The sequence below is a fragment of the Globicephala melas genome, chromosome 1, assembly GCF_963455315.2.
Source record: "Globicephala melas chromosome 1, mGloMel1.2, whole genome shotgun sequence".
Classification (NCBI taxonomy): Eukaryota; Metazoa; Chordata; class Mammalia; order Artiodactyla; family Delphinidae; genus Globicephala; species Globicephala melas.
Genome location: NC_083314.1, coordinates 144,270,521 through 144,292,895, shown reverse-complemented (window position 1 = coordinate 144,292,895; position 22,375 = coordinate 144,270,521). Strand labels below are relative to the sequence as shown.

General features: G+C 37.7%; 1 protein-coding gene across 8 annotated transcripts in view; it reads right to left on the bottom strand.

The window, feature by feature from the left end:
• TUT4 (terminal uridylyl transferase 4) overlaps positions 1–22,375 on the bottom strand; it is a 149,803-nt gene that overhangs the window by 91,401 nt on the left and 36,027 nt on the right. For all 8 annotated transcript variants that reach the window (XM_030870143.2, XM_030870138.3, XM_030870144.2 and 5 more), the window contains exon 4: positions 10,901–11,017. In XM_030870143.2, coding sequence (XP_030726003.2) covers positions 10,901–11,017 — 117 coding nt within the window. The remainder of the gene's footprint in view (positions 1–10,900; positions 11,018–22,375) is intronic.

Below are 22,375 nucleotides of genomic sequence, written 5' to 3'. Positions count from 1 at the left end.
TATGGTCACCTTATCTTTGACAAAGGAGGCAGAAATGTACAGTGGAGAAAGGACAGCCTATTCAATAAGTGGTGCTGGGAAAACTGGACAGCTACATGTAAAAGTATGAAATTAGATCACTCCCTAACACCATACACAAAAATAAGCTCAAAATGGATTAAAGATCTAAATGTAAGGCCAGAAACTATCAAACTCTTAGAGGAAAACATAGGCAGAACACTCTACGACATAAATCACAGCAAGATCCTTTTTTGACCCACCTCCTAGAGAAATGGAAATAAAAACAAGAGTAAACAAATGGGACCTAATGAAACTTAAAAGCTTTTGCGCAGCAAAGGAAACCATAAAGAAGACCAAAAGACAACCCTCAGAATGGGAGAAAATATTTGCAAATGAAGCAACTGACAAAGGATTGAGCTCCAAAATTTATCAGCAGCTCATGCAGCTCAATAACAAAAAAACAAACAACCCAATCCAAAAATGGGCAGAAGACCTAAATAGACATTTCTCCAAAGAAGATATACAGAGTGCCAACAAACACATGAAAGAATGCTCAACATCGCTAATCATGAGAGAAATGCAAATCAAAACTACAATGAGATATCATCTCACACCAGTCAGAATGGCCATCATCAAAAAATCTAGAAACAATAAATGCTGGAGAGGGTGTGGAGAAAAGGGAACCCTCTTACACTGTTGGTGGGAATGTAAATTGATACAGCCACTGTGGAGAACAGTATGGAGGTTCCTTAAAAAGCTACAAATAGAACTACCATATGACCCAGCAATCCCACTACTGGGCATATACCCTGAGAAAACCATAATTCAAAAAGAGTCATGTACCAAAATGTTCATTGCAGCTCTATTTACAATAGCCCGGAGATGGAAACAACCTAAGTGTCCATCATCGGATGAATGGATAAAGAAGATGTGGCACATATATACAATGGAATATTACTCAGCCACAAAAAGAGACGAAATTGAGCTATTTGTAATGAGGTGGATAGACCTAGAGTCTGTCATACAGAGTGAAGTAAGTCAGAAAGAGAGAGACAAATACCGTATGCTAACACATATATATGGAATTTAAAAAAAAAAAATGTCATGAAAAACCTAGGGGTGAAACAGGAATAAAGACACAGACTTACTAGAGAATGGACTTGAGGCTATGGGGAGGGGGAAGGGTAAACGGTGACAAAGCGATAAAGAGGCATGGACATATATACACTACCAAACGTAAGGTAGATAGCTACTGGGAAGCAGCCGCATAGCACAGGGAGATCAGCTCGGTGCTTTGTGACCGCCTGGAGGGGTGGGATAGGGAGGGTGGGAGGGAGGGAGACGCAAGCGGGAAGAGATATGGGAATATATGTATATATATAACTGATTCATTTTGTTGTGAAGCTGAAACTAACATACCATTGTAAAGCAATTATACTCCAATAAAGATGTTAAAAAAAAAAAAAAGAATGTATATATATATATGTATAACTGAATCACTCTGCTACACAGCAGAAATTTTAATGTTGTAAATCAACTATACTTGAATAAAATAAATATAAAAAATAAATAAGTGTGTGTGCGTGTGTGTGTGTGTGTACATATATATATATATATTCTGTATTGGTTATTGTTAGATAATTTCACTGAATATAGAAATAAAGGTTGACAGGAGGTTTTCCTCTCTCCAGAACTCTTAAGATATTATTCAACTGTCTTCTGGCTTCTATTGCTACTACTGATAAGTCAGCCACATTCCCAACTTCCACACCTTTATGAATGACCTTATCTTTTTTTTCTGGCTGCTTTTCAAAAAGCAACTTTACTGAGATATAATTTATATAAAACAAATTGCACATATTTAAGGTTTACAATTTGGTTCATTTTTGACATACGTATATAATAAAACCATCGCCACCATCAAGATAATAAACATATCAATCACTCGCAAAAATTCCCTCATATCCCTTTGTAATCACTCCCTCCCTCTTCCACACCAATACTCAGGCAACCACCAACCTGCTGTCTATGACTATAGCTTAGACTGCATTTTCTAGAATTTCATATGCATGGAATCGCACAGTATATAGTCATTTTTGTCTGGCTTTTTACACTCAGGATACTTATTTTGAGATTCATCTGTGTTGTACTGTTCATTCCTTTTTATACCAAATAGTATAACAAGGTATGGATATACCACAATTTGTATATCTGTTCATCTCTTTGGCTATTACACATAAAACTGCTTTGAATATTCATATACAAGTAAATGTAGAGACATATACTTTCACTTATCTTGGATAAATCCATAGGAATTGAATGACTGAATCATATATTAGGCGTATGTTTAACTTTTTAAAAACTGCCAAAATGTTTTCAAAGTGGATGTATTATCATATGATCCAATAATTCCACTTCTGGGTATTTATCCAAAAGAAATGAAAACACTAACGGGAAAAGAAATCTGCACCTCCATGTTCAATGCAACATTATTTACAATAGCCCAGACATGGAAACAACCTAAGTGTCCACTGATGGATGAATGAATAAAGAAAATGTGGTCCATATATATAACTGAATATTATTCAGCCATAAAAATAAAGAAAATCTTGCCATGTGCCACAACATGGATGGACCCTAAGGGCATATTGCTAAATGAAATAAGTCTGACAGAGAAAGACAAATATTGTATGATCTCACACGTGGAATCTAAAAACAACAACAACAAAACCTGAACTCATACAGAGAACAGATTGGTGGTTGCCGGAGACAGGGGTGGGTGGTTGGAGGTGAGTGAAATGGGTGAAAGTAGTCAAAAGGTACAAAGCCCACATGCCCTGTATTGTATATTGAAAAGTTGCTGAGGGCTTCCCTGGTGGCGCAGTGGTTGAGAGTCCGCCTGCCGATGCAGGGGACACAGGTTCGTGCCCTGGTCTGGGAGGATCCCACGTGCCGTGGAGCGGCTGGGCCCGTGAGCCATGGCCACTGAGCCTGCGCGTCCGGAGCCTCTGCTCCGCAACGGGAGAGGCCGCAGCAGTGAGGGGCCCGCATACCGCAAAAAAAAAAAAAAAGAAAAGTTGCTGAGAGTAAATCTTAAAAGTTCTCACCTCAAGAAAAATAAATTGTTATGTGTGGTGGTGGATATTAACTAGATTTACTGTGGTGATCATTTCACAAAATATACATATATTGAATCATTATGTTGTACACCTGAAACTAATATAATGTTATATGTCAACCAACTCTCAATTAAAAATAATTTAAAAATAAACCTTTAGGGACTTCCCTGGTGGTCCAGTGGCTACGAATCCACCTTCCAATGCAGAGGACGCGCGTTCGATCCCTGGTCGGGGAACTAAGATCCCACGTGCCACAGGGCAACTAAGCCCACGGGCCGCAACTACTAAGCCCGTGTGCTCTAGAGCCCACATGCCACGAGAGAGCCTGCATGCCTCAGCTACTGAGCCCATGAGCTCTGGAGCCCGTATGCCACAACTAGAGAAGCCCACACACCGCAACGAAAACACCGTGCATGCCACAAAGGTCCCACGTGCCGCAACTAAGACCCAATGCAGCCAAATAAATTTTTTAAAAATTTTTTAATTAAAAAAGAAAAAAATCTTTAAAAAGAAAGGAGGGGGCTTCCCTGGTGGCTCAGTGGATAAGATTCCGTGTTCCCAATGCTGGGGGCCCAGGTTCGATCCCTGGTCAGGGAACTAGATCCCACATGTATGCCACAACTAAAGAGCCAGCGAGCCACAACTAAGGAGCCAGTGAGCCACAACTAAGACCCAGTGCAACCACATAAATATTTTTTTAAGTTTAAAAAAATAAATAAAATAAAAAGAAAGTGGATGTAATATTTCACATTTCCACTAGCCCTGTTTTAGACTTGGCATTCATTCACATCCTTGACAACGCTTGGCATAGTCAATCTTTTCAATTTTAGCTGTTCTAGTAAGTGTAGTGATTTCCCTAATGACGAATAATGTTGAGCATCTTTTCATGTGTTTGACATCTGTATGTCTTCTTTAAAAAAGTGTTGGCTCTAACCTTTGGCCCATATTTTTATTTGGTTGTTTACAGTAGTCACCCCTTATCCTTGGAGGATATGTTACAACGCCTCCAGTGGAGGCCTGAAACCACAGATAGCACCAAACCCTGTAAATACTATTTTCTTCCTCTACATACTTACCTATGATAAAGTTTTATTTATAAATTAGGCACATTAAGAGACTACCCAAATGGCCTGCATCACCACTCTTGCACTTTGGGGCCATTATTAAATAAAATAAGGATTACTCAAACACAAGCACTGTGATACCACCAAAAGCCAATCTGATAACCAAGATGGCTACTAAGTGATTAACAGGCAGGTAGTATACACAGCATGGATATGCTAAACAAAGGGATGTTTCATATCCCAGGCAGGATGAAGCTGAACAACATGAGATTTCACCACACTATTCAGAATGGCATGTAGTTTAAAACTGTAAGTTGTTTATTTATGGAATTTTCCATTTGATATTTTCAGACATGGCTGACCAAGGGTAACTGAAACCACAGAAAGCAAAACCACGAATAAGGGGGGGATTACTATACTTATTATTGAGTTTTGAAAGTTTTTTATATCTCCTATATACAAATCACTTACCAGATATGATTTGCAAATATTTTTTCCCAGTCTGCAGCTAATATTGTTATTCTTTAAAAAATATCTTTCAAAAAGCATAAGTTTATAATTTTGAGGAAGTCCCATTAATCATTTTTTTCCTCTGGTATCATACCTAAGAAATTTTGCCTAATCCAAGGTCATAAAGATTTTATCTCATTTTTTATTCTGTAAACTTTATACTTTTAGGTTTTACATTTAGGTCTGTAATGCAGTTTTGAGTTATTTTTTTACATAGTGCAAGGTATGGATCAAAGGTCTTTCTTTGTACATGGATATCTAACTTTTCATATGTTTAAAAGATTATCATTTCTCCACTGAATTACCTCTGAATGTCTATCAAAATTCAGTTGTTCATAGAACTGTAGTCTTATTTCGAGACTCACTATTCTGCTCCACTGATCTACTTGTCTACTTGATGCCAATATCACACTTTGATTATTGTAGCTTTATAAGTCTGGAAATCAGGTGTTGTTAGTCCTCCAACTTTGGTCTTTTTCAAAGTTGTTTTAGATTTTCTAGGGTCTTTGCATTTACAGATGAATTTTAGCTTTTCTCTTCTTTTTTATCTTTTTTATTGAAGTATAGTTGATTTACAATGTTTCAGGTGTACAACAAAGTGATTCAGTTATACAGACAGATTCTTTTGCAGATTCTTTTCCATTATAGCTTTTTTTTAAAGATTTATTTATTATTTGTTTGTTTTTGGCTGCGTCGGGTCTTAGTTGCGGCATGCGGGATCTTTGTTGAGGTATGCGGGCTTCTCGAAGTTGTGGTATGCGGGTTTTCTCTTCTCTAGTTGTGGCACGCAGGCTCCAGGGCATGTGGGCTCTGTAGTTTTGCAGCACGTAGGCTCTCTAAGTTGAGGCGCGTGAGCTCATTAGTTGTGGCGCGTGGGCTTAGTTGCCCCGTGGCATGTGGGAACCTAGTTCCCTAACCAGGGATCGAACCCACATCCCCTGCATTGCAGGAAGATTCTTTACCACTGGACCACCAGGGAAGTCCCTCCAGATGAATTTTAGAATCAGCTTTTCAATTTGGGATTTTGGTCAGTTTAGAAAGAAATTTAACAATATCAATTCTTCCAACATATAAAAAAGGTTTATTTCTGCATTTCTTTAGCTCTTCTTTAATTTCTCTCAGGAATGTTCTGTAATTTCTGTACACAAGTTTTGTGTATTTTTGATGCTATTATAAATAGCAGGTTTTTTAAATTTCAATTTTATACTGTTTACTGTTAGTATATAAAAATATAATTGATTTTTGCACATTGAGCTTGTATTCTGCAACCTTGCTAAACTCACTCATTAATTCTAATGAATAAGTCTTTTCTAGACTTCTATATAAACAATCATATTACCTACAAATATAGTTTCACTTCTTCTTTTCCAGTTTCGATAGCTTGCCTTTCTTTCTCTTGCCTGACTACACTGGCTAGAACCCCTAATAAAATGCTGAATAAAAGTGGTAAGAGTGAACATATCTATCTTTTTTTTCCAATTTTTTTATTGTGATAAAATATACATAACATAAAACTTACTATCTTAACAATTTTTACAAGTACAACTCAGTGGAATTAAGGACATTCATTTGTTGTGCAACTATCACCATCATTCATCAGCAGAATTCTTTTCATCTTGTAAAACTGAAACTGTACACCCATTAAGGATAGCTCCCCATTCCTCCATCTCTCCAGTCCCTGACAACCACCATTCTACTTTCTATCTCTATGATTCTGACTACTCTAAGTACCTCATATAAGTGGAATCATACAGTATTTGTCTTTTTATGACTGGCTTATTTCACTTAGCTTTAATTTACTCAAGGTTCTTCCATGTTGTAACATATCAGAATTGCCTTTCCTTTTTTTTTTAAAGATTATGTTTTTCTATGTGGAACATTCTCAAAGCCTGTATTGAATTTGTTACAATATTGCTTTTGTTTTACATATTGGTTTTTTGGCCAGGAAGCATGTCCCATCTTAGCTCCCCGACCAGGGATCGAACCCACATCCCCTGCATTGGAAGGCAAAGTCTTAACCACTGGACCACCAGGGAAGTCTCTGCCTTGCTTTTTTTTTTTTTCTTTTAAATATTTATTTTGGCTGCACCAGGTCTTAGTTACAGCACACGGGATCTTTGTTGTGGCATGCTTAGTTGCGGCACACATGATCTTTTTTAGTTGTGGCATGCAGGCTCTTAGTTGCAGCATGCAGACTTCTTAGTTGCACCATGCAGACTCTTACTTGCGGCATGCATGTGGGATCTAGTTCCTCGGCCAGGGATCGCACCTGGGCCCCCTGCATTGGGAGCACAGAGTCTTACCCACTGGACCACCAGGGAAGTCCTCCCTGCCTTGCTTTTTAAGGCAGTATAATATTTCACTGTATGTATATGTGACATTTTATTTATCCATTCATCTGTTGATGGACAACTGAGCTGCTTCTATGTTTAAGCTATTGTGAATAATGCTACGATGAACATGGCCGTACAAATATCACTTCAAGACCCTGTTTTCAATTCTTCTGAGTATATACTCAAAAGTGTAATTGCTGGATCACATGGTAATTCCATTTTTAACTTTTTGAGGAACTGCAACAGTTTCCCACAGCAGCTATACCATTTTCATGCCTGTCTTTTTTCCTAATCTTAGGAGACAACATTCAGTCTTTCACCATTAAGTATAACATTAGCTGTGACTTCTCTATAGATGTTCTTTATCATGTTGAGGAAGCTCCCTTCTATTCCTAGTCTGCTGAGATTTTTTTTTTTTTTTTTTTGCGGTACGCTGGCCTCTCACTGTTGTGGCCTCTCCCGTTGCGGAGCACAGGCTCCGGACGCGCAGGCTCAGCGGCCATGGCTCACGGGCCCAGCCGCTCCGCGGCATGTGGGATCTTCCCAGACCAGGGCACGAACTCGTGTCCCCTGCATCGGCAGGTGGACTCTCAACCACTGCGCCACCAGGGAAGCCCTGCTGAGATTTTTTAATCAGGACTTTTAAATGCTTTTTCAGCATCTACTAAGATGATCATATAGTTTTCTTTTTCGGTTTGTTAGTATGATGAATTACATTGATTCATTTTCTAATGTTAAACCAACAATGCACTCCTGTAATAAATTCCTATTTGGTCATGATGTATTTCTTCCTTAAATATACTGTTGGATTCAATTTTCTAAAATAATGTTCAGAATTTCTGCATTTATTTTAATGAGGGATATTGCTCTGAAGTTTTCTTTCATTGTAATGTCCTTACCTGGTTTTGGTATTAGAGTAATGTGGGCCTCATAGACTGGGTTGGGAAGCATTCTTCCTCTTCAGTGTTCTGGAAGAGTTTGTGTAGAACTGGTACATACATATCAATTATCCCAGAGCTCAATGATCCTCTTTTCTTTCTTTTTCCCAAGTTCTTTTTTCTTTCTGTTTCATTTTGGATAGTTTCCATTGCTTTATCTTCAAGTTCACTAACCTTTTTTTTTTAATATAAATTTATTTATTTTGTTTATTTTTGGCTGCATTGGGTTGTCATTGCTGCACACGGGCTTTCCCTAGTTGTGGCGAGCGGGAGCTACTCTTCATTGCAGTGCATGGGCTTCTCATTTCGGTGGCTTCTCTTGTTGCAGAGCACAGGCTCTAGGCACGTGGGCTTCAGTAGTTGTGGCACGTGGGCTAGCAGTTGTGGCTCATGCGTTCTAGAGCACAGGCTCAGCAGTTGTGGCGCATGGGCTTAGTTGCTCCGCAGCATGTGGGATGCTTCCGGACCAGGGCTCGAACCTGTGTCCCCTGCACTGACAGGCAAATTCTTAACCACTGCGCCACCAGGGAAGCCCCTCACTAACCTTTTCTTTTGCAATGTCTGATCTGCCATTAGTCCTACGCACTGTATTTTTCATCTTAGACATTGTAGTTTTCACTTCTATAAGTTCAATTTGAATCTTTTTTTATATCTTCCATGTCTCTATTTTTGGGAACATCAGGAATATAGTTATATTAACTGCCTTAATGTCCTTCTCTACTAATTCTACTGGGTCAGTTCAAGGTCAGTTTTGACTGGCTGATCTTTCTTCTCTTCATGGTTTGTATTTTCCTGCTTCCATGTATGCCTGATAATCTTTGACTGAATGGCAGACAATGTGAACTTTTTGGCAGCGATGGATATTTTGTATTCCACTATAAATATTCTCAAGCTTTGTTCAATAATGACATGAAATACTTAGAAATAGTTTATTCATTTGGATCTTGCCTTTAAAACTTTTTAGTTGGGACCAGACCACATTTAGTTTAGGGTTAAATATTCCCCATTAGTAAAACAAGACCTTTCTGAGTACTCTACCCAATACCCCACAAAGTATGAGGCTTTTCAGTCTGGATAGTTGGAAGATACTATTCCCAGCTCTGTGTGAGCACCAAGCACTGTTCTAATCCCCTCAGATGGTTCTTTCTCTGGCTTCAGGAAGCTTTTCCACATGCATGCACCACAGTATTGTGCTGAATACTCTGAGGGGACTGTCCATAGATCTCTGGGTTTCTCTCTGTATAGCTTTCTCGTTTTTGTTATTCTGTCCTACAAACTCTAGCCACGCTGTACTCCCTGGACTCGTCCATCTCCTCAACCCTGGGAATCCACTGCATTCTACTCCCTATAATACCATCTAGAAACTCTCTCAAATTGGAGTAATCATTGAGCTCACCTCATTTGTTTTCCATTCACTGTTGGTCCTTCATTGCCTAAAGAAGACATTATTAGTGATTTTTGTCTTTTTTTGTTTTGTTGGTTATTTTGAGGAGAAGGTAAATCCAGGCCCTGTTATTCCAACTTCACCAAAAGTCCAGTAGAGCTGCTTTTAAGGTTAGTTTTGTTTTTTTGTAATATTCTAAAATTCCCTATAATGTACATAATATATAATGGCTTTCTTTTTAAGTCTGTTTGGAATTCCCTGAGCTTCCTGCAGCTAATGATCAGCATCTTTGAACATTTCTTGAAATTTCTCAGTTATTATCTCCTAAACTACCACTTTGGCTCTGTTCTATTAAGTCTTCTGAAATGCTAATTAAATCAAAATAATAGGCTGATAAAATTTGAATGATTTCTTTTCCTTCTAAGTTCCTGAATTTTTTCAATGCATTCATTATTTTCAATAAAAATGTGCTGAGCACCTACTATGTGTCAGACACTGTACTAAGCAACACAGAAACAAAAATAAATAAGAAATTAAACCTGTCCTCTACAATATTTGGATACTGAAGCCTGGAAGAAGAGAGAAGGCAGACATTTATAACACAGTGTATAAGGTTTTCTGATCAAGCCACTGTGGGAACACCAAGAAAGTGTACCTATAACACAGACTTGTTGGGAAGGTCAAGTAAAAGAGTATTTCTCAGAGAAGATATCTTAGAGATAAGTAAGAATTTATATAGAATTAACATTATAACTTTGAAAAGAAAAAATTAAATAGCTAACATACTAATGAATTTTAAAAAGAAAATAGTCTACTTATACTATGTCTATATGAAATGTTCTAATAAAAATCACTGAAAACTTATGAATTCCCAAAGGCTAAACCTTAAAAGGCCCTGCATGATCTGGGCTTCTCCAGCTTCATCTCATATCATTTTCCTCCTGGCTCTCTGCTCCAATCATGCTCTTTCAGCTCCTCATATGCCATGTCCTTTCATAACTTAGAGACCTTCATACTGCTTTTTTGTGTAAAATGCTCTCATCTCACCCTTCTATGCCACTCAACCTCTACCTCAAGGTTCAACAAATGTCACTTTCTCAAAGAAACTACCCCTCCTCTAAATTAAGTAAAATATCCTTGTACACTTACTTAGCACCACAATTGCCCCTTTAATAAAACTCATCTTACTTAAATCCTTATTCAATGTATGCCTTCACCAATACTTTAGAAACTCTGAGGACAAGAACCATGACTATCTTATTCACCACTCCCTAGACCTAACACATAAGAACTCAATAAATATTGGTTGGACTAACTGATTGTACCTTTAAACTTAGGAATCAATGTACTTTAGGATAAGCAAACTGGTCTCTGAGAAGGTTCCCCTCCTGATCACCTAAGATAAGAAAGGCAATCACAGCTTTCAACGCTATCATTTCAGTTACTACTATATGACTAGAAAAATACTTGATTTTTACTTTCATTAATAAAAAATATTTGATATAGTTTTACCACTCAATAAATAAATAAAATATTTTGTAAAAAGACTTACCAAAATGTTTTTCTTATGTCGTTTCTCTTTTATATGTTTATGAGCTCCCTGGATGTTTTCAATGTGAATTAAGCAAAGTTTGCACAGATATCGGCAATTGGTATATTCTGGTGAGCGCTAAAAAAAAAAGTTGAAAACATTTTTTCAGAAAACAAAAAAAAAGTAAAATTTTTACTATATATGTGAAGGATACAACTATGTAAAAATATGAGACAAAAATAAGCAGTGAATGAATACTTTTTAATAAACAATTCAGTACTCATATAACCAAGAGATAGCTGTCCTTTTCAAAATAGTCATCATAGGAGATAATATACTAATTTCAAATGATATCATGATAATCCTAAATATGTCTGATACTTATCTAATATAGTCTTCAGAATCCAATGTAAGATAAGAAAGGCAGTATTATTATTTAGTCTTATTCCAACACTGTCTCAAAAACTGGTTTAAAAATTTCAGTCTTTTTGATTACCATAAAAAATAAAATTCACCCGAAATTGGGAATTTCAGAAGAATGAATTGCAAATATGGAAGACAATTCTAAAATCTGAGTTTTGAAAACACTCTACTCAATTACAATCACATGGGAATAAATGGATAACCTCTTGAGTTAACTACTCTGAAGGGAAAAACAATTATGACACATGAAAAGTATCAGTCACAATACTGAAATCATACTTTATATATATATTCTTGAAATAAGAAAAAATTAGTAATCCCAAAGTACCTGTTATATGCTAGGCACTATGCTAGATGTTTGACATATAATTTGTCATTTTAACTCCCCTAATAATCCAATTAGATTGGTATTATCTTCATTTTATAGATGTGATTAAAAAAAGCTCATAGAGCTTGCAACTTTCACAAGGATACAACAATATTACATGGTAGATGCTGAACTTAACTTCATGTATATCTGAATCCAAAGCCAAGACTCCACCCATAAGATGATACAAAAAAAATTTACAGAAACACAATACGAGGAACCAAGATGGCGGAGTAGAAGGATGTGCTCTCACTCCCTGTTGTAAGAACACCAGAATCACAACTAGCTACTGGACAGCCATCGACAGGAAGACACTGGAACTCACCAAAAAAGATACCCCACATCCAAAGACAAAGGAGAAGCCACAATGTGACCATAGGAGGGGCGCAATCACAGTAAAATCAAATCCCATAACTGCTGGGTGGGTGACTCATGGACTGGACAACACTTATACCACAGAAGTCCACCCACTACAGTGAAAGTTCTGAGCCCCACATCAGGCTTCCCAACCTGGGGGTCCGGCAACGGGAGGAAGAATTCCTAGAGAATCAGACTTTGAAGGCTAGTGGGAGCTGACTGCAGGACTTCAACAGGACTGGGAGAAACAGAGACTCCACTCTTGGAGGGCACACACAAAGTAGTGTGCACGTCGGGACTCAGGGGAAGGAGGAGTGACCCCATAGAGACTGAACCAGACCCACCTGCTAGTGTTGGAGCGTCTCCTGCAGAGGCAGGGGGTGGCTGTGCCTCGCCGTGGGGACAAGGACACTGGCAGCATAACTTCTGGGAAATACTCCTTGGCATGAGCCTTCCCAGAGTCTGTCATTGGCCCCACCAAAGAGCCCAGGTAGGCTCCAGTGTTGGGTTGCCTCAGGCCAAACAACCAACAGGGAGCAAACCCAGCCCCACCCATCAACAGTCAAGCGGATTAAAGCTTTACTGAGCTCTGCCCACCAGAGCAACAGTCTGCTCTACCCACCACCAGTCCCTGCCATCAGGAAACTTACACAAGCCTCTTAGATAGCCTCATCCACCAGAGGGCAGACAGCAGAAGCAAGAAGAACTACAATCCTGCAGCCTGTGGAACGAAAACCACATTCACAGAAAGACAGACAAGATGAAAAGGCAGAGGGCTATGTACCAGATGAAGGAACAAGATAAAACCACAGAAAAACAACTAAATGAAGTGGAGATAGGCAACCTTCCAGAAAAAGAATTCAGAATAACGACAGAAGATGATCCAGGACCTCGGAAAAAGAATGGAAGCAAAGATCGAGAAGATGCAAATGTTTAACAAAGACCTAGAAGAATTAAAGAACAAACAAACAGAGATGAGCAATAGAATGACTGAAATGAATACTACACTAGAAGGAATCAATAGCAGAATAACTGAGGCAGAAGAATGGATAAGTGACCTGGAAGACAGAACGGTGGAATTCAATGCTGTGGAACAGAATAAAGAAAAAAGAATGAAAAGAAATGAAGACAGCCTAAGAGACCTCTGGGACAACATTAAATGCAACAACATTCGCATTACAGGGGTCCCAGAAGGAGAAGAGAGAAAGGACCAGAGAAAATACCTGAAGAAATTATAGTCGAAAACTTCCCTAACATGGGAAAAGAAATAGCCACCCAAGTCCAGGGTGAGTCCCATACAGGATAAACCCAAGGAGAAACACACAGAGACACACAGTAATCAAACTGGCAAAAATTAAAGACAAAGAAAAATTATTGAAAGCAGCAAGGGAAAACGATAAATAACATACAAGGGAACTCCCATAACGTTAACAGCTGATTTCTCAGCAGAAACTCTACAAGCCAGAAAGGAGTGGCATGATATACTTAAAGTGATGAAAGGGAAGAAACTACAACAAGATTACTCTACCCAGCAAGGATCTCATTCAGATTTGATGGAGAAATCAAAAGCTTTAAAGACAAGCAAAAGCTAAGAGAATTCAGCACCACCAAACCAGCTCTACAACAAATGCTAAAGGAATTTCTCTAAGTGGGAAACACAAGAGAAGAAAAGGACCTACAAAAACAAACCCAAAACAATTAAGAAAATGGTCACGGGAACATACATATCGATAATTACCTTAAACATGAATGGATTAAATGCTCCAACCAAAAGACACAGACTTGCTGAATGGATACAAAAACAAGACCCATATATATGTTGTCTACAAGAAACCCACTTCAGACCTAGGGACACATACAGACTGGAAGTGAGGGGACGGAAAAAGATATTCCATGCAAATGGAAATCAAAAGAAAGCTGGAGCAGCAATACTCATATCAGATAAAATAGACTTTAAAATAAAGAATGTTACAACAGACAAGGAAGGACACTACATAACGATCAAGGGATCAATCCAAGAAGAAGATAAAACAGTTATAAATATATATGCACTCAACACAGGAGCACCTCAATACATAAGGCAACCGCTAACATCTATAAAAGAGAAAATCGACAGTAACACAATAATAGTGGGGGACTTTAACACCTCACTTACACCAATGGACAGATCATCCAAAATGAAAATAAATAAGGAAACAGGAGCTTTAAATGACACTAAAGACCAAACAGATTTAACTGATATTTATAGGACATTCCATCCAAAAACAACAGATTACACTTTCTTCTCAAGTGCACACGGAACATTCTCCAGGATAGAACACATCTTGGGTCACAAATCAAGCCTCAGTAAATTTAAGAAAATAGAAATCATATCAAGCATCTTTTCTGACCACAACGCTATGAGATTAGAAATGAATTACGGAGGAAAAAACGTAAAAAACACAAACACATGAAGGCTAAGCAATACGTTACTAAATAACCAAGAGATCACTGAAGAAATCAAAGAGGAAATCAAAAAATACCTAGAGACAAATGACAATGAAAACATGACGATCCAAAACCTATGGGATGCAGCAAAAGCAGTTCTAAGAGGGAAGTTTATAGCTATACAAGCCTACATCAAGAAATAAGAAAAATCTCAAATGAACAATCTAACCTTACACCTAAAGGAACTAGAGAAAGAAGAACAAACAAAACCCAAAGTTAGCAGAAGGAAAGAAACCATAAAGATCAGAGCAGAAATATATGAAATAGAAACAAAGAAAACAATAGCAAAGATCAATAAAAGTAAAAGCTGGTTCTTTGAGAAGATAAAATTGATAAACCATTAGCCAGACTCATCAAGAAAAAAAGGGAGAGGACTCAAATCGATAAAATTAGAAATGAAAAAGAAGTTACAACAGACACCACAGAAATACAAAGCATCCTAAGGGACTACTACAAGCAACTCTATGCCAACAAAATGGACAACCTGGAAGAAATGGACAAATTCTCAGAAAGGTATAACCTTCCAAGACTGAACCAGGAAGAAATAGAATATATGAACAGACCAATCACAAGTAACGAAATTGAAACTGTGATTAAAAATCTTCCAACAAACAGAAGTCCAGGACCAGATGGCTTCACAGGTGAATTCTATCAAACATTTAGAGAAGAGCTAACACCCATCCTTCTCAAACTCTTCCAAAAAATTGCAGAGGAAGGAACTCATTCTATGAGGCCACCATCACCCTGAAACCAAAATCAGACAAAGATACTAAAAAATAAAGAAAATTACAGACCAATATCACTGATGAATATAGATGCAAAAATCCTCAACAAAATACTAGCAAACAGAATCCAACAACACATTAAAATAATCATACACCATGATCAAGTGGGATTTATCCCAGGGATGCAAGGATTCTTTAATATACGCAAATCAATCGATGTGATAGACCATATTAACACACTGCAGAATAAAAACTATATGATCATCTCAAAAGATGCAGAAAAAGCTTTTGACAAAATTCAACACCCATTTATGATAAAAACTCTCCAGAAAGTGGGCATAGAGGGAACTTACCTCAATATAATAAAGGCCATATACGACAAACACACAGCAAACATCATTATGAATGGTGAAAAACTGAAAGCATTCCCTCTAGGATCAGGAACAAGACAAGGATGTCCACTCTCACCACTATTATTCAACATAGTTTTGGAAGTCCTAGCCATGGCAATCAGAGAAGAAAAAGAAATAAAAGGAATCCCAATTGGAAAAGAAGAAGTAAAACTGTCACTGTTTGCAGATGACATGATACTATACATAGAGAATTCTAAAGTTGCCACCAGAAAACTACTAGAGCTAATCAATGAATTTGGTAAAGTAGCAGGATACAAAATTAATGCACAGAAATCTCCTGCATTCCTATACACTAATGATGAAAAATCTGAAAGAGAAATTAAGGAAATACTCCTATTTACCACTGCAACAAAAAGAATAAAATATCTAGCAATAAACCTACCTAGGGAGACAAAAGACCTGTATGCAGAAAATTATAAGACACTGATGAAAGAAATTAAAGATGATACCAACAGATGGAGAGATAAATCACGTTCTTGAATTAGAAGAATCAATATTGTGAAAATGACTATGGTACCCAAAGCAATCTACAGATTCAATGCAATCCCTATCAAATTAACAATGGCATTTTTTACAGAGCTAGAACAAAAAATCTTAAAATTTGTATGGAGACACAAAAGACCCCGAATAGCCAAAGCAGTCTTGAAAAATAAAAACGGAGCTGGAAGAATCAGACTCCCTGACTTCAGACTATACTACAAAGCTACAGTAATCAAGACAATATGGGACTGGCACAAAAACAGAAACCAATGGAACAATATAGAAAGCCCAGAGGTAAACCCACGCACCTATGGTCAACTAATCTATGACAAAGGAGGCAAGGATATACAATGGAGAAAAGACAGCCCTTCAATAACTGGTGCTGGTAAAGCTGGACAGCTACATGTAAAAGAATGAAATTAGAACACTCCCTAACACCATACACAAAAATAAACTCAAAATGGATTCAAGACCTAAATGTAAGACTGGACACTATAAAACTCCTAGAGGAAAACATAGGAAGAACACTCTGACATAAATCACAGCAAGATCTTTTTTGATCCACCTCCTAGAGTAATGGAAATAAAAATAAAAATAAACAAATGGGGCCTAATGAAACTTCAAAGCTTTTGCACAGCAAAGGAAACCATAAACAAGACCAAAAGACAACCCTCAGAATGGGAGAAAATATTTGCAAACAAATCAACGGACAAAGGATTAATCTCCAAAATATATAAACAGCTCATGCAGCTCAATATTAAAGAAACAAACAACACAATCCAAAAATGGGCAGAAGACCTAAATAGACATTTCTCCAAAGAAGACATACAGATGGCCAAGAAGCACATGAAAAGCTGCTCAACATCACTAAGTATTAGAGAAATGCAAACCAAAACTACAATGAGGTATCAGCTAATACCAGTTAGAATGGGCATCATCAGAAAATCTACAAACAACAAATGCTGTAGAGGGTGTGAATAAAAGGGAAACCTCTTGCACTGTTGTTGGCAATGTAAATTGATACAGCCACTATGGAGAACAGTAGGGAGGTTCCTTAAAAAACTAAAAATAGAATTACCGTATGATCCAGCAATCCCACTACTGGGCATATACCCAGAGAAAAGCATAATTCAAAAAGACACATGCAGGGCTTCCCTGGTGGCGCAGTGGTTGAAAGTCTGCCTGCTGATGCAGGGGACACGGGTTCATGCCCTGGTCTAGGAAGATCCCACATGCCGCAGAGCGGCTAGGCCCATGAGCCATGGCCACTGAGCCTGCACATCCGGAGCCTGTGCTCCGTAACGGGAGAGGCCACAACAGTGAGAGGCCCGCATACCACAAAAAAAAAAAAAAAAAAGACACATGCACGCCAATGTTCATTGCAGCACTATTTACAATAGCCAGGTCATGGAAGCAATCTAAATGCCCATCAACAGACGAATGGATAAAGAAGTTCTGGTACATATATACAATGGAATATTACTCAGCCATAAAAAGGAAGGAAATTGAATCATTCGTTGAGACATGGATGGATCTAGAGACTGTCTACAGAGTGAAGTAAGTCAGAAAGAGAAAAACAAATATCGTATATTAACGCATGTATGTGGAACCTAGAAAAATGGTACAGATGAACCAGTTTGCAGGGCAGAAGTTGAGACACAGATGTAGAGGACAAATGTATGGACACCAAGGGGGGAAAGCCACGGGGGTGCGGGGATGGTGGTGTGCTGAATTGGGCGATTGGGATTGACATGTATACACTGATGTGTATAAAACTGATGACTAATAAGAACCTGCTGTATAAAAAAAATAAAATTAAAAAATTTTTAAAAACACAATAAATACATGTTGAATTTTAAAATATTGTTTCTAGTGTCTTACACTGAAATTGCAGCAATGCTTAATTTTTATCTCAGATTGACTTTCAATAGGCTGCAACTCCTGACAAAAAGATTCTCACTTCAGAATATAACATAATTTCCTTTAAATAGGAAACTTGCCCCAAATTTAGAAACAGTCCTGCCACAGACTAAAAATAAATACAGTCTTCATTTATAGAGTATCTATTAACCTTACAACATCTGTATGAGGATTCCCCATTTTACTAGCAAAGCAACTAAATCCCTAGAAGTAAATAATTTGCCCAAGGCAACAAGCAAATAAGAAAATTCAGCTCAATCTAGTCATTTCAATTCTTTAGTTTAAAACTATTTCAAATCTGTCCTTATTGCAGAATGAATTAAGCCCTCACAGACTTCTTTCTCTCAGTTTCCAACCACAGCTACTTCTTAATTCACCAAGTATTTTCTGAGCTCATACTATGTCAAACATTTTTCTAGGAGGTGAGGATGATAATGTAAACAAAACAAATGAAAATCCTTGTCTTCATGAATTGACATTCTACTGTAGGAAGACAGGTAATAAATAAACAAATGTACAAAGAAATAAATAAATAGGAATGTGGGGGAGGTGTTATCTCCTTTTTAATAATAGTCATCACTTATTAATAAAATGTCTTGAGGTGAAAGACTGAGCTGTGTGGATATATGAAAAGACATTCCAAGCAGAGATAAATGTGAATGCTAAGGCCCTGAGGAAGGAATGTGCCTAATCTGTTTGCAAAATCACAAAAAGGCTACTATGACAGGAAAAGAGAGGTAAAGGGGGTCAGATGACAAGACTCCTCATAAGGACTCCAAGTTTTATTCTAAGTGTGAGGGGAAGGTATTGAAGGCTTCTGAGCAAAGAATTACAAGATCTAATTTCAAAGGGATCACTTGCCTTCTATATTAAGAATAGAAACAAGATGAGTCTAATGCCATTATGATCATACTACAATAATCCAGATGATGTTGGTTGGCTTGGTTCAAGGTAAGAGTGGTGTAAGTGGCAAGAAGCGTTGGATTCAGGAGTTGAAAGCATAAACACAGAATTCCTAAAGCCATGCATATTGATGAAGTCACTACAGCAGTCATGAGAGCACTCATTAGACAACTTTTTCAATCATAAAATGTGAGCAGACAATGACTGCGTCTGGAATCTTTTAGTAAGAAAAGCTTGGTATAACACTGAATGGGGAGCCAGAGGCCTGAAATGACATCTCAATTGATCTCGTTTAAATCTCTAACTCTTGAGCCTGCTTCTATACCCATAAAATGAAATAATAAAAACTGCCCTACTTGGTAAAATAATTCAATTCTACAAGTAGCTAATCTTTATTTTGTGCTTAGCACATACCAGGCACTGTGTTAAGAACTTTACTTGTATTATCTAATTTAATCATCATAGCCCAATAAGCGAGGTATCATTATTTTTATCGAATCCATTTAAATGATAAAGAAACTGAGATCTGGGGCTTCCCTGGTGGCACAGTGGTTAAGAATCTGCCTTCCAGTGCAGGGGACATGGGTTCGATCCCTGGTCCGGGAAGATCCCACATGCTGCAGAGCAACTAAGCCCTTGTGCCACAACTACTGAGCTTGTGCTCTAGAGCCCGTGAGCCACAACTATTGAGCCCACGTGCCACAACTACTGAAGCCCGCACGCCTAGAGCCCATGCTCTGCAACAAGAGAAGCCACCGCAATGAGAAGCCCATGCACCGCAACGAAGAGTAGCCCCCACTCGCCACAACTAGAGAAAGCCTGTGCACAGCCACGAAGACCCAACGCAGCCATAAATAAATAAATAAAAAGAAACTGAGGTTTAAAGAGGTTAAATAACTTATCCAATATCATCTAACCAGTAAGTGACAGTGCTAGACCTAGTGACTCCAAAAGCCCATACACTTAACCACTAAGCAAACTGTTACCTTTAATTACTGACCAACTACTATGTGCAAGGCACTGTATTAGGCACAACAGTAAATAAGACAAGAAAGTCCTCAGTATCATGAAGCTTCTAGTTTCACAGAAGGGACACATGAAAAATGTTTAAAAATTCCTTTATTATAGTCAAAATATTTATTTTGCCATTAAACAAATATATCGATAAGCCTCCTTTAAAGTTTCTGTAGACCAACTAGAATAAAGATTTGTCTCCTGAACAACCAACAGATAAAAGAAAAAATTAAAGGGGAAATAAAAACGTTTCTTGAGACAAATAAAAATGGAAAAACAACGTATCAGAACTTGTGGGATACAGCAAAAGCAGTTCTAAGAGGGAATTTCATAGCAATAAATGTTTACATTAAGAAGCAAGGAAGATCCCAAATAAACAACCTAACTCTACCATAAGCAACTAGAAAAAGAACTGATCCCAAAATCAGCAGAAGAAAGGAAATAATCAAAATCAGAGCAGAAATAAATGAATTAGAGATCAGACTCACAGTTACAGAGAACAAACTAGTGATTACCAGTGGGGAGAGGGAAGGGAGGAGGGGCAATAGAGGGGTAGGGGATAGAGAGGTACAAACTATTATGTATATAATAAGCTACAAGGACATACTGTACAACACGGGGAATATAACCAATATTTTTTAATAACTGTAAATGGGGTATAACCTTTAAAAATTATGAATCACTATATCGCACACCTGAAACTTATATGACATACAATACTATTCAGCCATAAAAAATGAGAAAATCCTACCATTTGCAACGACACAGATGGACCCTGAAGGCATTATGCTAAGTAAAATAAGTGAGACAGAGAATGACAAATACTGTACGATCACTTATATGAGGAATCTTAAAAAAAAAAAAAAAAACCCTCATAGGAAGAGAAATCAGACTTGTGGTTACCAGAGGAAGGGAGGGGAAAATTGGAGGAATATGGACAAAAGGTACCAGCTTCCAGTTATAAGATAAGTAAGTACTAGGAATGTAATGAACACTGCTGAATGATATATAAGAAAGTTGTTAAGAGAGTAAATCCTAAAAGTTCTCATCCCAAGAATATTTATTCCTTTTTTTCTTTCTTTTCATTTTATCTATACGAGAAGATGTTAGCTGAACCTACTGTGGTAATCATTTCACAATATATGTAAATCAAACCATCATGCTATACACCTTAAATTTATACAGTCACGTATATCAATTATTTTTCAATAAAACTGGAAAAAAGTAAAAGTAGTAACCTGGGAGCTTCCCTGGTGGTGCAGTGGTTGAGAGTCCACCTGCTGATGCAGGGGACACGGGTCCATGCCCCGGTCCGGGAAGATCCCACATGCCGCGAAGCGGCTGGGCTCGTGAGCCATGGCTGCTAAGCCTGTGCGTCCGGAGCCTGTGCTCCGCAAAGGGAGAGGCCACAACAGTGAGAGGCCCACATACCGCAAAAAAAGTAGTAACTTGAAATTAAAAAAAAAAAAAGATTCCTGGGCATGGAGATTCTAAGTATTTCCTAGTCAATATTTAACACTTGCTATAGGGAAATTTACTCTTCTGATCTAACAGTTTGGACTTATTCCTTCTTTAGTACACGTTAAAAATCTACATCTTTACTCCTCAATGAGATAATCTGTAAGTACACTGCGAACCAAATACTTGATGCAATCAAAAGCAAGTTGGTAAGAATATTCTTAATGAGTATTTTAAAATTGGTAAAGAAAAACTTTAATTAACAATATACTGGATTGACAAGAGGTTTGGGATGGCATGAAAACCAAAAAGGAGCCACAAGAAAAAGAAACTATAGATATCTATGCTGGTATTGGCACACACTGATTTTACATCATTGCTAATCTAAATTCAACAACAAAATGTTTTCCATGCTTCCAAGTTTTCTTTCACCCCAGGCCATTCTTTCCTACTACTATCAAATAGCCATTCCACCCCAACTTCTTCCTTCTCCCAAGAACTGACTTTTCCTGCTTCATATACTACGTATCTTCCCAACCAGTCCCCTGCTTATATTCCCTGAAAATACATTTTTCACATTCCCTTTATACATGTCATACAATTTACCTACACTAGCCATTCCCTAACCCAACTCCTAGCCATTCCTTCAGACTCAGTTCCAATGTCACCTACTTATAAAGCATTCCCCAAACTGATGCCTCTATACCCCAACTCAAGTTGGTTACTCCTTTGTCTAAGATCCTATTTTCAAACAATATTGTTATTACTATTATTATTTGCTTACACGCCTTTCTCTAAGAGAAACTCCTAGAAAGGCAGTATGGTGGTTTTTAAAAAACCACACATGCCCCAATTCAACTTTTTATCACCAGATCATGGCACATGAAAGGTACTCAATATTTATCTTGATAATGCACAGATCCAGACTAATTTCAAACTTAGGAAAGGG